Below are 18,000 nucleotides of genomic sequence, written 5' to 3'. Positions count from 1 at the left end.
AATGAGAAGAAAAGTGACAGAGGACAAAAGGCATTTTCTTACCTTCCTCTTCTCATAGTCTGAGAACCTATTCTGGGAGGAAAAAAAGAGAGTGGGGTCAAGAGAAGGTGGGCAGCAGCGGTCCTCACTGGACAGAGTCCCCGGGGCAGCCTGACACCACTCAGATTTGCAGGCGCTGCATCAGAGGGCTGGGGCGGGTGGGATGAGGGGGATGCCTGTTTGATAAAGGGTTCCAGATGGTTCTGGTGGACACGAGGGTTGAGAACCACTGGGCTTGGCCCACTGTAGGAGGGTCTTCAAGGCAGTTCTGTTGATGCAGCACTGAGAAGGCATGGTGCTCCGAAAAGGAGACCAAGAATGGGTATCTGATTCCCTTGTATGTCTGTATAACACACCTGCAAGTACCCAGCTCCAGCCACCAAAACACTTACAAATGCCCAGAGGTGTGTGCTCAAGTTCCTGAGGAATTGTTCAAAAGAGTGAAAGCACTGGAAATAACTCAAATGTCCATCACAATGCGATGACTTCAATAAGTCGTGGTTCATCCACACAATGGATTATTACACAACTGTCAAACGATGGGGCGAATGAGGGTGTAGCTAGAGGAGGATGTCTGCCGTCTTTCACTGTGGGTGCAGCATGGTTCCACTCGTGTAAAAACACCACCATCAAAGCTCAAGTCTGAGCTTTGTGGTTGTTGAGACAAAAGCTACAAAGGAGGTTCATTAATCTGCTCATGGCGATTCCTCCAGGGGGTGGGACTGCAGGGTAGGAGGGGTGACATTCACTTCATCTATTTCTGTATTGTTTAGATTTAAAACAAGGAGCGTGAACTAGTTTTGTAATCAAACATCAGCACGCGTGCGCACGCACACACACTTATTTTTTTTCTTAGCAGCCCTTCTATTTAGTCATCTGGCTCTGAGACCAGGATCAGTGTCTGTCTGAGCTGTAAAAGCAGCATCCTATAAAGAAATAAAAAATTTTCCTCCTACCATAGCATAGGAAAAATCTTAAGTTAATCTTTAATTATACAAATAACATCTGAATATATTCTCCTTGTAAAAAACCCATGCATATAAAAGTACCCATTGGGACTTCCCTGGTGGTGCAGTGGTTAAGAATCCGCCTGCCAAGGGTTAGAGCCCTGGTCTGGGAAGATCTCACAGGCCGCGGAGCAACTAAGCCCGCGAGCCACAACTACTGAGCCTGCGCTCTAGAGCCTGCAAGCCACAGCTACCGAAGCCCGCACGCCTAGAGCCCGTGCTCCACAACAAGAGAAGACACTGCAATGAGAAGCCCACACACTGCAACGAAGGGTAGCCCCCGCTCGTCTCAACTAGAGAAAGCCCGCGCGCAGCAACGAAGACCCAACACAGCCAAAATAAATAAATACATTTATAAAAAATAAAAAAATAAGAAGTACCCATTGACCACTCCTGGACCTAATCCTGATTCCCTCCCAACTCCCCTCCATGCTCCCCATCCCCCGCCCCCACGTAAACATCATTATCAGACCCAAGCCCATGCATCTACTTACATACAATTTGTACCTTTGGAAAAATACATATTTGTATGTGCGTGCATATATATATATATAAACATTTTTAATGAAGATATAATTTACATACTGTAAAATCCATCCTTTTGAAGAAATGTACAGCTCTATGAGTTTTGACAATTGCATACAGTATTGTAATCATCACTACCATCAAGATGTAGACCAGTCCCATAACCCCCTAAATTCCCTTGTGCCCCGTCATCAAACCCTCCTCTTACTCCCAGTCACCGGCAATTACTGATCTGTTTTCTTATGTATTTGAACCTCCTTTTAAAACATAAAAATGTAAATATATTATTGAATATTTTCATTGTGTTCAAGTTGTCCTTTTCACTTATCCACCTGTCCTGTGACCCAAGTCTGAAGAGATCTTTCTCACTGTATGAATAGGACATGTCAGTTCAGCCTCTTCCCACTGATAGACATCTCGGGGGCTGCCAATACTTTACTACTATGAGTAAGGCTGCAACGAACATTCCTCTGAGTGTCTCTTTGTGCAAGTGTTTCTCTGGGGTATATACTGAGAAATGGAACTTCTGGATTGTGGGCTGTGCCCATTTGAAATGTTGACATATTTTGTCAAGTTATCTTCAACAGTGGGGATACTGATTTCCATTCCCAAGACCAATTTATGGGGCCACTGCTTCCCCACACTCTGGCTAATAGAAATTATCATAGTGAAATCTGTGCCAATCTGAGGAGGAAAATGGCATTTCATTGTTTTAATTGACCTGTTCCTAACTACTAGTGAAGCTGGGCATTTTTTCATACTTATTGATCATTTGTACTATTTTATTCTGTAAAGTACCTATTGATATATCTTTGGTCTATTTTTTCTCTTAGGATGGTTTTCTGTTTCATATTGATTCCAAAGAGTTCTTTGTATGTTCAGTCTGCTAATCCTTCATCAGAAATATACGTTGCAAATACTTTGAGAGCGTAAATTGACACAATTTTCCTGGACAGTAATCTCCTCCCTCTCGAATTCTCACTGAGCTGTCAGAGGAAACGTAACCCTACAAAAACCTTCACAGCAGTGCTGGAATACGGGGAAGGGTGGCATCAGGGAACCAGAGAATAATCAAAAAAAAAAAAAAATCACTGGAAGATATGAAGCCAAACTGGCTACAGCTGGTGCCCCCCTTCCCAGCCATCGGAGGCCCTGGTTTGTGGGCCTCCGGGGCGGGGGGGAAGCAGACAGGTGCGGGGCAGAGGCAGTTTCTGAACTTCCTCCTCCATTCCTGACCTACGCTAGTTCACCCCCAGGGACCCGGGAAGGCCACTGCCCCGAAGCTCCATCCAGCAGGGAGACACACAGTAAACAAATCCTCTTCCATGTAATTCTTCTTGTAGTTTAGAGCTGTGATTGTAACGGAGCAGGGCCCTAGGGTACCTTCCCAGGACAGATTCTGCCCCTCCCCGCCCATAATGTCCTCCACCTGCCCCTTGTCTGTAGAGAAACTTTAGCCAAAGAAGAAACTTAACCAGAGAAATGAGAAAATACACAAGCAAAGGAAAACAGTCAAGCAAGGCAAAATAACAATAGTTTAGCCATTAAACAAAGTCAAGGACCTTTAGTTCCTCCTCAAGGGCTATAGATAACATTCTGAGCCACGTCCTTTGAGCTGTTTTGCAGATACTGAAACCGCCACAGGTGGAAGAAATTAACTACATGATGACCAGACTGTAGCCATGACAAACTGCTCCATCTCACACAATTCCAGGAATTAATCTCAAGGAAATGGGAACAAACTGACCCTGGAGTTAAAGATTAACTGTACCTAAAACAATCAAGATGATGCTGATGAGGCCGCCACCTGACCAACTTCAAGATGACTGTCAGAGCTGCTCTGCACTTAGCGCCCCCCCTTCTGCCTATACACCCCTGAAACTCCCCTTTAAAAGCTCTTGCCCCCTGATTGACAGTGGAGAGTTGGTTCTGTGGACACGAATCCACCTTCCTCCCAGGATTGCCAGCTTCCCCAATACAGCTATCTTTCCTTTTACCCAACACTTGTCTCTCAGTACTGGATTCCTGAACGACGAGCAGCTGAACCTGAGTTCAGCAACATAGGTGCTCCCGAGGAAATGCACAGGGCATTCTGAGCACATGCACAGACCTGAACTAGGCTGCTGCGTCAGGGAAGGCTTACTCAGAGGACGCGATGTTTCAACTAGGAACTGAAGGATGAGACTGAGTTATTGGGACAAGGTGAGTGGGGAGAATTCCAGCAGAGGGGTTCAAAGGCCCCGAGGGGTTCAGGGACAGAGAGGAGTACGGCAAGGCTGTTGCTGGTGAGCTAGTGGGGTCGAGGCCACCAGGGAAGCCTTGTGAAAGCTTCTAAGCACACAGGTTTGAAGGGAGGTGAATTCTAGTTTGATGGAAGAATCCGGGGGCTGACGCTCTGACCGTCTTCCCAGTGCCCAGAGCGCCTGCGTACTCCCTGCCCCAACCCGACACGCCAGCAATTAGGTGCGCCTTACCTGCCATTCTACCTCCTCGCTGGAGAATCTGTCCGTGGGCCCATTGGGGCTGTCCCGGGAGTTCTCGGCTCCATCTTGCTCCAGGACTGGCAGCAGGTACTGAGAAGGGGGGTAGTATTCCAGCCCTGACGCTGCAAGAGACGGACACCAGCTGACCAGGAGGGAAGAGACAACCTCGGAACCCAGAACAGCCCGCTCCTGCCGCTCTCACCCACCACCCCGCCCCCGCCTCAGTCCACTGCGCCCTCTGCTAGACGCTGAGCCCTCCTATGCTACTCACAGCCCTAACGCCTGGGCCTTAAATGTGGCAAGAGCTCAATAAGCATCAGCTGAGTGAATAAATACCACACCCCCCACCTGCCTCTTCACCATCCAAGTGAGAATGAGGTGATGGAAAAAACCTGAACTTAGTAAAGAAGCCTGGGTCCAAGACCCAGCTTTACCCATAATTTCCTGTGTATGGGCAAGATGCTTGTCTTCTCTGGCCCTGTGTAGTGTCCTCCTGCATCATCTGAAAGGATTCATAATCTTTGCCCATTCTACCTTATTCTTGCTGATTTGTAGGTGCTCTTTACATATTGTAGTTAATAACCTTGGGTCTATAATATATATTGCAACTATCTTCTTCCAGTTGTTAACTTGTCTTTTTAACTTTGATGATAGTATCCTTTTGAAGTAAAGTTGTTTAGATTTTAATGTAGTCAAAGTCACCTTTTTTCCCCTACCAAAGGATATAAATAGGTGATTCACAAGAAATACTAAAAATGGGCAGTAGACATATGAAAAAATATTCAAATAATCAAGGAAATTACATTAAAGTAATAATAGGCTCTCTTGTTTTCCCATCAGATTGGAAGACTTTTAAAGATCTCACCTAGCATTAGCCAGGTTGTGGGGAAGAAGAGTCCTCTCAGATACTCCTCATGGAATGTAAACTGATGTAACCTCTTCAGAGGCAACACAGAGTGCTTGTCCCTCCTTCACCTACCAACCCTACTATTGCCTGCCAGAGAGGTGTGGGGTAAAACATTCATTCCAGGGGAAAACTCGAAATAACTTCCATACATAAGCGATGGGGCTCTGCCATGTGAAATACTCTACAGCAGTTTACAACAAGGCAGATCCACACATTCTGGGATAGGAAAAGGCCCAAGACCTATTCTTGAGTGAAAAAAGCAGGGCATAGAATCACCTAGTATGACATCTTCTGTGGGGTTTTTTTCTTTTATGTTTTTAAAAGAGTGAAACCAACAATTTTACATACATACATATACCTGCTACATAGTTTAAACAAATTGAAGGATTTTTTTTTTTTTCGGTTGCACTGCTTGGCTTGTGGGATCTTGGTTCCCCAACCAGGGAATGAACCCAGGCCCCAGCAGTGAAAGCACCAAGTCCTAACCACTGGACCGCCAGGGAAGTCCCCGGGTTATTTTTTAAACTGTATAGTAGGTATACATATATTCACTGCTTTATTCCTTACGTCTTTCGTACACCTACTATTGCATAACTTTAAAATCTTTTAAAATAAACGGTTTGGTCTAGCTCGACCATTGGCCGGGGTACTCATTACAATCACCTGCTGTTCAAAGATTAATTTGGGATACATGGCCTGATTAGCTGTTGTGTGATGCATGTGTAACTTCTCTTTCCTTTTTAACTGCAGTATAACATACACACAGAAAAGAACACAAAATCTTCATGAACAGCTTGATGAATGTTTAAAAGTGAACACACTCTCAGAAGCAGGAATCAGGGTTGGTTCAGAGCTCAGGTGCTGATGAAAGTGCATGTTCCTTTGCGTCTGGCTTCTCTCACTCCACACGTGTCCGTGAGCTCATCCAGCTTGTTGAGCACAGCAGCAGCTTGTTCTTTCTGGTTGCTGTGTGGTGCTCATTTGTGAGTATAAAACAGCTTACCACTCTACTACGTTATGAATAGTCCTGCTATGAGTATTTCCATACGTAGCTTTGGGCATTTGTTCATACACATTTCTCTCTTGGGCACCTACCAAGGTGTGGAGCCGATGGGTCATAGGGTATTTGAATGTTCAGCTTGAGTAGATACTGACAATAATTTTCTGAAGTCTTTTCAGGTTCATACTCCCACCGGCAGAGTATGGAAGCTCCAGCTGCTCCGCATCTTCCCAATTCTTGGTATTGACAGATTAACTTTGGCCATGTTAGTGGGTGTCTTAGGGTTTAAGTATTTCTTTGCAGTCTTAAAAAAAAAAAAAATTAATTAATTTATTTATTTTTGGCTGCATTGGGTCTTCATTGCTGCACGTGGGCTTTCTCTAGTTGTGGTGAGCAGGGGCTACTCTTTGTTGTGGTACATGGGCTTCTCATTGCAGTGGCTTCTCTTCTTGCAGAGCACAAGCTCTAGGCACACGGGCTTTAGTAGTTGTGGCACCTGGGCTCTGTAGTTGCGGCTCGCGGGCTCTAGAGCGCAGGCTCAGTAGTTGTGGCGCACGGGCTTAGTTGCTCCATGGCATGTGGGATCTTCCTGGACCAGGGCTTGAACCCATGTCCCCTGCCTCGGCAGGCGGATTCTTAACCACTATGCCACCAGGGAAGTCCTCTGCAGTCTTAATTTGCATTTTTTAAAATAGATCTTTATTGGAGTATAATTGCTTCACAGTACTGTGTTAGTTTCTGTTGCACAACAAAGCAAATCAGCCATATGCATACACATGTCCCCATATCCCCTCCCTCTTGAGCCTCCCGCCCATCCTCCCTATCCCACCCCTCTAGGTCATCGCAAAGCACCGAGCCGATCTTCCTGTGTTATGCTGCTGCTTCCCACCAGCCAACTATTTTACATTCGGTAGTGTATATATGTCGATGCTACTCTCACTTCATCCCAGCTTTGCCCTCCCACCCCATGTCATCAAGTCCATTCTCTATGTCTACCTCTTTATTCCTGCCCTGCTACAACGAGGTTCATCAGTACTTTTTTTTTTTTTTTTTAGATTCCATATATATGCGTTAGCATACGGTATTTGTTTTTCTCTTTCTAACTTACTTCACACTGTATGACACTCTACTCCATCCACCTCACTACAAATAACTCAGTTTTGTTTCTTTTTATGGCTGAGTAATATTCCATTGTATATATGTGCCACATCTTCCTTATCCACTCATCTGTTGATGGACATTTAGGTTGATTCCATGTCCTGGCTATTGTAAATAGTGCTGCAATGAACATTGTGGTGCATGCCTCTTTTTGAATTATGGTTTTCTCAGGGTATATGCCCAGTAGTGGGATTGCTGGGTCATATGGTAGTTCTATTTTTAGTTTTTTAAGGAAACTCCATACTGTTTTCCATAGTGGTTGTATCAATTTACATTCCCACCAACAGTGTAGGAGGGTTCCCTTTTCACCACACCCTTTCCAGCATTTATTGATTCTAGCTTTTTTGATAATGGCCATTCTGACCAGCATGAGGTGATACCTCATTGTAGTTTTGACTTGCATTTCTCTAATAATTAGTGATGTTGAGCATCTTTTCATGTGCCTCTTGGCCATCTGTATGTCTTCCTTGGTGAAATGTCTATTTAGGTCTTCCACCCTTTTTTTTTTAACATCTTTATTGGAGTATAATTACTTTACAATGGTGTGTTAGTTTCTGCTGTATAACAAAGTGAATCAGCTATACATAAACATATATCCCCATAACTCCTCCCTCTTGTTCCACCCATTTTTTAACTGGATTGTTTGTTTTCTTGATATTGAGCTCCATGAGCTGTTTGTATATTTTGGAGATTAATCCTTTGTCTGTTGTTTCATTTGTAAATATTTTCTCCCATTCTGAGGGTTGTCTTTTTGTCTTGTTTATGGTTTCCTTTGCTGTGCAAAAGCTTTTAAGTTTAATTAAGTCCCATTTGTTTTTGTTTTTATTTCTGTTACTCTAGAAGGTGGGTCAAAAAAGATCTTGCTGTGGTTTATGTAAAGAGTGTTTTTTCCTATGTTTTCCTCTAAGAGTTTTATAGTGTCTGGTCTTATATTTAGGTCTTTAATCCATTTGGAGTTTATTTTTGTGTACAGTGTTAGGTAGTGTTCTAATTTCATTCTTTTACATGTAAGCTGTCCAGTTCTCCCAGCACCACTTATTGAAGAGGCTGTCTTTTCTCCATTGTATGTTCTTGCCTCCTCTGTCATAAATTAGGTGCCCATATGTGTGTGGGTTTATCTCTGGGCATTCTATCCTGTACCATTGATATATATTTCTGTTTCTGTGCTAGTACCATACTGTCTGGATTACTGTAGCTTTGTAGTATAGTCTGAAGTCCAGGAGCCTGATTCCTCCAGCTCCGTTTTTCTTTCTCAAGATTGCTTTGGCTATTCGGAGTCTTTTATGTTTCCATATGAATTGTAAGATTTTTTGTTATAATTCTGTGAAGAATGCGATTGGTAGTTTGATAGGGATTGCACTGAAACTGTAGATTGCTTTGGGTAGTATAGTCATTTTCACAATATTGATTCTTCCAATCCAAGAACATGGTATATTTCTCCGTTTGTTCATGTCATCTTTGATTTCTTTCATCAGTGTTTTATAGTTTTCTGAGTACAAGTCTTTTGCCTCCTTAGGCAGGTTTATTCTTAGGTATTTTATTCTTTTTGTTGCAATGGTAAATGGGAGTGTTTCCTTAATTTTTTTCTGATTTTTCGTTGTTGGTGTATAGGTAGGAATGCAAGAGATTTCTGTGTATTAATTTTGTATCCTGCAACCTCACCAAACTCATTGATTAGTTCTAGTAGTTTTCTGGTGGCATCTTTAGGGTTTTCTATGTATAGTATCATGTCATTGGCAAACAGTGACAGTTTTACTTCTTCTTTTCCAATTTGGATTCCTTTTATTTCTTTTCCTTCTCTGACTGCTGTGGCTAGGACTTCCAAAACTATGTTGAATAAGAGTGGTGAGAGTGGACATCCTTGTCTTGCTCCTGATCTTAGTGGAAATGCTTTCAGTTTTTCACCACTGAGTACGATGCTTGTTGTGGGTTTGTCATATATGGCCTTTATTATGTTGAGGTAGGTTCCCTCTATGCCCATTTTCTGGAGAGTTTTTGTTATAAATCGGTGTTGAATTTTGTCAAAAGCTTTTTCTGCATCTATTGAGATGATCATATGGTTTTTAGTCCTTAATTTGTTAATGTGGTGTATCACATTGATTGATGTGAGTATATTGAAGAATCTTTGCATCCCTGGGTTAATTTGCATTTTTTTAATTGACTAAAATGATGTTGAGCACTTTTCTCAGATACTATTGGCCCTCTGGATATTCTCTTCTATAAAATTCCAATTCAAGTCTTTTGACAACAGCTTTTCCTTATTGATCTGTAGAAGTTCTTTTTATCTCCTAGGAATAAGTCCTTTGTTGGATATGTATGCATTGCAGATATCAACTCCAACTTTATGGCTTGCCTTTTCTTTCCCCATATGGTGTTTTTTGAAGAGAAGAAGTTTTTGATTTAATGAAATCTAATCTATCAGTCTTTTATGGTTAGTGCTGCCTGTCCAAGGAAGAGGTTAATGTTCTTTTTTTTCCCACATGAATATCCAATTGATTTGGATAAACAATATCAGAATTGTTTATTGAAAAGACCTTTGCTTTTCCTTCTCATTGCTTTGCAATGGCACTTCTGTCATAAATCAGATGACCATATGTATGCAAGTCTTGGCCATGTTCTAAAATTTCCACAGGTGGACAAGAGCCCCTAATTAAGAACATCCAGGCTGACAGGAGGTAACTGGGTACACTGCTTTCCCCTCCTGGCAGCCAGTCCAGGGGTGGCCCTGGGTTCTAGCCACTCCTCCAAGTCCAACCCACAGTGGCCTCTCTCCTGGATGACCCCAATGACTTCCTAACTGGTCTCCGTCCTTGCTTCCTCCAATCCCTCCTCTTTACTGCAGCTGGAGTGGTCTTGTAAAAAGCAAATCTGATCAAATCCCTTTCCTGTTTGATACCGGCCAGGTGCCCTCTCCAGCCTCGTCTGTTCCTCCCGCCTCTACTTTTGCGCCCAGCTACTTGGCCTTCTCTCCGTCATGCTTCCCACTCCCCCGCCCCTCCAGGCCCTTCAACATGCACCTCCTTCTGCCAGGAACATCCTTCTCTCTTTTCTAATCATCCCTCAGGTTTCAGTCGAGCCACTTTCTTGGAAAGACCTTCCCCGAGGGCCCAGCCTAAACCAGACGCCCCGTTCTACTCTCTTGTAGCCACGATCGGTAATCGTACTTCCTAGTGTGACGATCTGCTTTGCCTGTTTCTCCTGCCAGATCTGGAGAGCTCTGAGCAGGCAGGGACCGTGGCCTCCCCCAGTCACCTGGCTGGCGCAGAGCAGTCCCGGGGTCACGTCTGGTGCTTACTGAGTGAAGGAGGCAGGCTGCCTGGCTTTACCTTTGCAGAGGAACTGCTGAATGGCCTCGGTGCCGGCGCCGCACACCTCCTGTGGGGGGTAGACCATGGATGACGCGTCCAGGCTCAGAGTCTGCAGACACAAGGGGACCCCTCTTTATATGTCGTTCACTTCACTGCTCAACACGATCAAGATGTAACGTCTTTAAAGAGGTAATCAAGTTTGAAACAAAGTCACCTGTCTGGGCCCTAATCCAGTATCAACTGGTGTCCTTAAAAGATGAGGAAATTAGGACACAGACACATACTGAGGGAGGACGATGTGAGGACACAGGGAGAAGACAGCCGTCCACAAGCCAAGGAGAGAGGCCTCAGAAGAAAACAACCCTGCTGAGACCTTGATCTTGGACTTCCAGCCTCCAGGAACGTGAGAGAAGAAAAGTCTATTGTTTAAGCTCCCCAGCCTGGGGTGCTTCGTTAGGGTAGCCCTGGGAGACTAACACAGTGTCCCTGGTGCTCACCTTCCCCTGCCCACTACCCCCTGCTCTGATGAATCTCAGTTTCTGCAGCTCCAAGCTGAGGCCACTCCCTCCCTGACGGCGCCCGGGCTCTTTATGCCCTGGACCCTCCAGGCACAGCAACTTCCAACCACATCAGCTTCCCTGCTCTTCCCTTAACATGTCCTGGGCTTTCCCACTTCCTGCCTTTTCCCAAACTGTTTCCTCCACCTGGAATGTTCCCATTACCTGTGTCTACTTCTCCAAAGCTTTTTCCTCTTTCAAGGTCTGGCTCAAATACCATGTCTTTCACAGAATGTTAATTAACCCCATCAGGATTTGGCATTATCTCTTCACTCTAGAAATCTGCTTTTCTGCCTCCATCATGGCAGCAAAAGTCACATAACTACAACGGTTCACACTTCAGGCTCTGTGAGCCCCTGAGGACGTTGAGATCTCTGTGACCCCAGCACCCTGTGACCAGGGCAGGCCTCCAGGAATGTGGGAGGGGAGCGGTGGGAAGGCCAGGTAGGACCCCAGGTGAGAACATCTCGCCACCTACCTCCAGGGTTCGAACGTGCGCCAGCATCTGCGGCAACCTCTGAATCTCGCTTTCACTGATGTCGAGAGTACGCAGGCTCCGAAGCTCCCCCAAGGTGTCTGGAAGCTCCTTCAGCCTGTTGTCTGGAGGGATCCCAATGGCACAGCTCAGCACCCCAAAACCCCTTCACCATCTTCCTGCCTGACTCCCGTGAGGACTCAGGGAGGAGGGTGCCCCCCTCTGAGCCTGGGGCATGTGCCAGGGCCTGGAACCTGAGGCTCCATAAGGAAAATCACGGCAGTGGAGTTTCAGTGACCTGGGTTCAAGTTCCCATTCCACCACTTATTAGCTGAGTGACTTTGGAAAACTGACGGCCTCCCTGGACCACAGTTTCCTCATCTGTAAAATGTGGATGATAATACTATTTGGCCTCATAGGAATATTGAGGGATTCAATGAGATTATGCATATGAGGTGCTCAGCACAGTGTCTATCACATAGTAAGTGATTAGTAAGTTGGGTACCATTATTTTTATCATTGTTTATATGTTACAAATGGGTAAACTGGGGCATTCTGTACAGAAAGTGCTTAAGGCCAACAAGAAATGAAAGAGTTGGGAGTACGGGGAGGCATGCATTAGAATCTCGGCTCTGTTACTATCGCACTGGGTGGTCTGGAGCAAGTCACTGCTCTCTGAGCCTCGTTTTCCTCATGTGTAAGTTGGGGATAAGATCTCTTTCCTCTCCCTACCTCAGGGACTTGTCATGAGGCTCACAGCACCGCTGAATTTGGAAGTGCTCTTCAGTGGCGGGAAGCGCTATTCAGAATCACTCTCGCCCAGTCAGTCCACCACTGTTCTAAACACCAATGACTGAGCCTCGGGGGCCTAGCTGTCAACATCGTCTGCCCTCCTCCCTGTGAGACCCTGGCTCAGAGGAGTCACAGGAACCCTCCAGATGCCCTGTCTCTGGTTACCATGAAGACAGATGGACTAAACAGGAAGTCAGACAGTTTAGAGTGACACCTGGGGGCTGGCTGCCCTCGTGCTCAATGGTTCTCAGGAGGAGCACCCTGTGGATGCCGGCTGGGTCAGCCCAGAGCTGACCAAGGGTCACATGGACAGGGCTTCCTGGCCCCTACCTTTTACGTTGAGGGTCTGGAGCTGGATCAGGTTCCCAATGGAACGTGGGAGATATGTCAGTTGATTCCTTTCCACGTTCAAGACCTAAGAAAGAGGGAAAAATGGCATGAGAACGCGCACACACAGACAACAGTGTCTACCCTGCTTCAGGCCAGGCGTCATCCGGGCACCACACACACCTCTTTATCTCCTGACAGCCCTGTGAGGAAGATAAAGATTGTTATGATCCCATTTGAGAGATGGGAAAACTGAGGCTCAGAGCAGTGAAGTCATGTGTCCAGGAGGGCAAAGCCAGACTTTGAACCTAGTTCTTGCTGAGGTTGTATCATTTATATTGACCACAAAATAGCCAACAATGGCCCCACAATCAGGGCGGGAGGAAGAAGGGGACGAGCAGATTCAGGGATCCAGGTGAGGCAGCACGTGATGAGGCCTAGTTATCCCAGTGTTAGCAGAAGGAAGCTGAGCTGCATAAAAGCAATGGGATCTTCCCAAGGCGTCAAGGCCGGCAGCTGGTGGTGCCGGGATTGAAATCTGGGCTCACTGGATCCCGAAGGCCACACTCCCTCCAGGTTGCGGCACCATGAGGTGAGCGAGGCTGACAGGATGACACATGAGGAAGCCATTAAAAATAGATATGATGGAAAAGAAAGCACATTAAAAATAATGTGGCAGATGAATATTTGATGAACCAAAGGATGGTTACGAGTTATTATCAGGTATCCAAAGGTTACAAAACAGTGAATACAGCAATTCTACAAAAATATATATACGTAAACAATTCCCAGAAGATCCTACACCCAGGTATTCATTGTGTCTCTCTCTCAGTGGGGGCAGTTACTACTATTCAGCCACATGTTCTCCATGTGACCCTGGGCAAGTTACAGTCATCCCTCTGGACCCGTTCTCTCTTCTGTAAATGTGATAACAGCACCCACCTCGCAGGGTAGTTCATTCAAGTCATCCTGAGTCTCCTCCACGTGGGAGGCAGTGCGCTAGGTGAGGACGCTGCCCGCACAGAGATGACAGTTCAGGAGGGGAGCCAGCTGAGCATAACTAGTAATTACAGGCTGCAATCAGTGCTCTCAGGGAAATACGCGGGTTGAGACAGAGGCGAACAAGATGGATCCACCTAGATGGGGAGGTCGGGGAGGATTCGCAGGGACATTTGGGCTGAGACGGAGGAAGAGCCACTCGGGCAGAAGGAAGAGCCGTGTGGAGAGGCCCTGCCGGGGGTGGGGCGCAGAGGGCCGGAGGGTTTTAGGAGTTGAATGCAGACAGTGGAGGGGAGAGAGAAGGAAAGGAGGCTGGGAAGACAGGAGGGCCCAGCGTACAGCGTCTGAGGGGGCACAGTGAAGAGAAGGGATTTTAATCTGAGTGTGAAGGACAGCGCATCTTCCTCTGTGAACCGGGGATGATGCTAACACCTGCCTCACAGAGTGGCTGTGAGGAATCACTCAATCGACAGCGCAAGCGAAACGCTTAGCTTGGTGCTGGCATGCAGTGAACGCTCAGTAAATGCAGGGGCTGCCACTGACGAGGAGCAGAAGTGACACGGTGAGTCAGAGTGCTGAACTCATCGTTTGGAAAAGGGAGACTCTCTGGGTGCTCTTTTTCTTTAAAGTTGTGGAAGCTCATGATGAAATCCCAAAAGCACATGCCAAAAATATGGTGGAGAGATGCCCACAGCCCAGACTGCTATGTTGACGCCATCACTGGGCATCTCAAGAGCAAAGGGGGAGGAGCCGGTGGCACCAAGTGCAGCCCTGGCTAGATAGAGTGCGACCAGAACATTCCAGGTCTGTGTGGCTGCCATTTCTAACTTAGGTGGTCAGAGGTGGGTTTTCTGTTTCCTGAAGCCATACCTGGAGGGCTGTCAGCTGCCCTATATCATCAGGAAGGGCTGTCAGCTGATTATCATGAAGATCCAGAACCTGCGGAAGGGGAACAAGTTTAACACCTAGAAGTCACCAGCTGAGAAAGGCCCTCTGATTTCAGGCTCCAGAGAGACAAGGGTGAGGTGGGGCAGGGGTGCCCGATGCCTCTGGTGTTGAAAGCAGGAACACCAACCCTTCCTCCCCAACGAAATGATCATTCCATCTCATTTCCTTTTTAAAAGTATCATACCATTTCATTCTCTTATTTATCAAACATTTATTTTTACTGTTGAGTGAAAAAAGTAAGCTATGAAACAGTATGCATAGATATTCACGTTAAAAACGCCTCATGGTAAAAATACATATTTGCATAGTAGAATACTACCAAATATGCAATAAAATATTGATAGTAGTTCCCTAGAGTGTGAAACTGTATGTTTTTCCTTATGCTTAACTGTATTTCCTAATGTTTTTAATAGTGAATATGAGCAGAAAATAGGATATATATATATACATGTGTGTGTGTGTGTGCACATACGTACTATAAAATGCATATGAAATATATACATAAACACTTTTTAAGGTTATCTTTTTTCTGATTATAAAAATAATGCACGTTGGACCAGAAAAATGAAGAGAAGTAAAAACGACCCCTAATCCCTGCACACCATCACGAGCCATAAAAACCACTTTGATGCCTACGCTGCCAGTCTTTTCTCCCAGTGTGTACACCCACTGCCACAGCTTATGCTCCTGTGGAACCACCCTGGGGTCTCACCTCACATATACTGTGACTATATCCCAGTCCTCGTCCTGGGGGAGCTGACAGTCAGGAGGGAGGTGCCCCAGCTCACCAAGCTTTCACGCACTGGCCACACAACACCTGGCGTCCCTCCCATTCCTTCCTGTTTCGGCCCATTGGTCTCCCTGCTCTCTGCCAGCTCACTTGCTATGAGCTTTTGGTTTGCCTTTCCACCTAGCTCCTTAAGGGCAGGGCCCGTGGCTGGTTCTCTTTGCAACTGCACCCCACACAAAGCACAGACAAGGTGCCCGATAAAACATGCTGACTAAACCCCAGAGTCACCACGGCACTCGGCACGTCTGGCATAGACTCTGACAGAGGACGCGTGAAGGGAGCAGGGATGCTGGCTGCCAGCTGCAACACCACGCCGAGTCCCCGACGCCTGGGAGAAGGGCCCCAGTACCTTGATGGTGGCGAGACTCAGGAGGCTGCAGGATTTAGGGAGCAGGGAAGTGAGGTGATTCGTGTGGACAATCAACACCTGCGTGGAAAAGAGTTTTGACGCGTTAGGCTGAAGAGCAGCAGGAGGGAAGGCGGAGGCGGGGCAGCCAGCTCAGCACAGGCTGCTAGCGGCCCCGCCCTGCCCAGGTCTCTGCTCTTGCAGATGTCACAACGGATGTCTCCAAATGTGGAACCGGATGACCTTAAAATCTGGAATTTCCAGGGTGAAAGGGACCTTAGAGGTCTAATTCTACCTTCCATCCCGAGAAGGGATCCCCGTGCAGCTGACCTGATCTTAACCTCCCTCAGCGTCAGTATCTTCTTGTGGAAAATAGAGAATAATAAATTCCTGTCTGAGGGCTGCCATTGATGGTTAACAAGCTAACAGACAAAAACCACTCAGCCCAGGGCTGGCACGTGGTCCAGCGCTCAATCCGAGTCATCTATTGCCGTTTTTGTTAGGCGGCAACCCCTGCACGGATACTGCCAGTGTCAAGGAGCTCACTACTCTGTTGCTATGGAACACATCTTCCCTACCTTCAGATACTTCATTTAGAATACTCTTACCTATCTGCATTCAAGTCTGCAATGCCTTTCTGAAAAATCATTCATTCCACTCTTAATCTCCCCTGGGTGACCAGAATGAAATGAGTGTAGTTTTTATTATTATTATTTAAATAAATAAATTTATTTATTTATTTATTTATTTATTTATTTTTAGCCGCATTGGGTCTTCGTTCCTGCACGCAGGCTTTCTCTAGTTGTGGCGAGCTGGGGCTACTCTTCATTGCGGTGCGTAGGCTTCTCGTTGCGTTGGCTTCTCTTGCTGCAGAGCATGGGCTCTAGGCGCACGGGCTTCAGTAGTTGTGGCTCGCGGGCTCATTAGTTGTGGCTCATGGGATCTAGAGCGCAGGCACAGTAGTTGTGGTGCACGGGCCTAGGTGCTCTGCGGCATGTAGGATCTTCCCGGACCAGGGCTCGAATCCATGTCCCCTGCACTGGCAGGTGGATTCTTCACCACTGCGCCACCAGGGAAGTCCCGTAGTTTTTATTATTAATAACAATGCGGTTACTCAGTGTCTACTATGTGGTAGGCATTATACTTGGGGCATTTATATCTCTTTCTACCTGCCTACCTATCTCACTTGTAATTCTAATAAAAGCTCTGTGAGAGTAGAACTAAGGATGTCTTCATTTCAGATGTCTTCTCAGATGAAGAAACTGAGATGTAGGAGCCTAAGGAAGTTGCCCAATTCAGGAGGGGTGAAGCCAGGACTGCAAAGCCAGAGCTGCCTGATGCCAAAGCCTGCTCTCCTGTGAACACACCTGCTGCAGACTGAAAGGGTGCGATTCAGAGAGAAGGGGGATGTTTGTGCCAGGAAGACAACTCCTAGAATTCCCACCTGATTCCAAACAAGCAAACAAGCAATAAATAATTCTCTGAAAATGAAGATCCGTCTCACCTTTTTCTGCAGAACTTTGCATGTTGCAAAAGCCCCAAATGGAATCTAAGATAAGATAAAGAAGAATCAGTGCCTCCCCTCCTACCAGTTTTTAACTTGTGTTCTGAGTGGCACACGCGTTAGGGAGAGACAGGGCAAGAGGTGAATAAGTCTAAGCCTGGGGAAAGCCGGGAAGAACGCTGCTCGGGTGATCAGCCCTCCCTTCCAATCAGCTATCGGGTGACTGCCTGCCCACCCACCACCCCACCCCCATCAGGAACGCTATGAGAGGCAAAAGAAAGATCTCTGATGCTTGGCAGAGAATCCCAGGCTCTCCCAGTGCCCTAGGAATCCGTGAGTACATTTTCTAGAGTCTGTGACTCTTGAAGACTACGTTGAAGCCAAAAGATCATCTCAGTTCTCTCGAACAAGAACAAAATCTAAGGAAACACCTCTTGACAGGAGCTTCTGGCCTTTTAAAAGCCTCAGTCCACATCTATCTTTCGTAGGGACACGTGATCTAAGAAAGAAGGGCAGACAAAAATTCACAGGCAAACCACCACCCCAGTTTACCTCTGAGAGCTCACATTTAGAGATGTCAAGAATGTCATCTGCCCCAGCTTCTTTTGCCTAGGGATAAAAAGAGTTAAAAAAAGAGGGTCCATCCTTCCAGAGTGGACAAATCAGGCAAAGAGACATAGGATTAAGGGGCTTCAAGAGATCACAGACACCATCTGGTTCAACTAGTCCATTTTGAAGGTGGACCAATGATCTCTGCTTTAATGGGGCTTGAGGTCCAGCAGGGAAGGGCGTGAACGAGTAATGAGAAGTGTGATCGGCTTATGGAGGGCAAGTG

At 46.3% G+C, this 18,000-nt stretch overlaps 1 protein-coding gene across 2 annotated transcripts in view; it reads right to left on the bottom strand.

Moving 5' to 3' along the window:
* The window catches only part of LRSAM1 (leucine rich repeat and sterile alpha motif containing 1), a 44,935-nt gene that overhangs the window by 24,978 nt on the left and 1,957 nt on the right, over positions 1–18,000 (bottom strand). For both annotated transcript variants that reach the window (XM_007194654.2, XM_057548568.1), the window contains exons 3-11: positions 17,718–17,774; positions 17,166–17,210; positions 15,665–15,742; positions 14,448–14,516; positions 12,582–12,666; positions 11,463–11,584; positions 10,446–10,536; positions 4,046–4,176; positions 43–72 (exon numbers count right to left, since the gene is read on the bottom strand). In XM_007194654.2, the coding sequence (XP_007194716.2) occupies positions 43–72; positions 4,046–4,176; positions 10,446–10,536; positions 11,463–11,584; positions 12,582–12,666; positions 14,448–14,516; positions 15,665–15,742; positions 17,166–17,210; positions 17,718–17,774 (708 nt within the window). The remainder of the gene's footprint in view (positions 1–42; positions 73–4,045; positions 4,177–10,445; positions 10,537–11,462; positions 11,585–12,581; positions 12,667–14,447; positions 14,517–15,664; positions 15,743–17,165; positions 17,211–17,717; positions 17,775–18,000) is intronic.

This window comes from Balaenoptera acutorostrata, chromosome 6 (genome assembly GCF_949987535.1).
Source record: "Balaenoptera acutorostrata chromosome 6, mBalAcu1.1, whole genome shotgun sequence".
In the NCBI taxonomy this organism is placed as follows: Eukaryota; Metazoa; Chordata; class Mammalia; order Artiodactyla; family Balaenopteridae; genus Balaenoptera; species Balaenoptera acutorostrata.
Note: the sequence above shows the minus strand (reverse complement) of the source record. Positions and strands in the feature narration are given on the sequence as shown.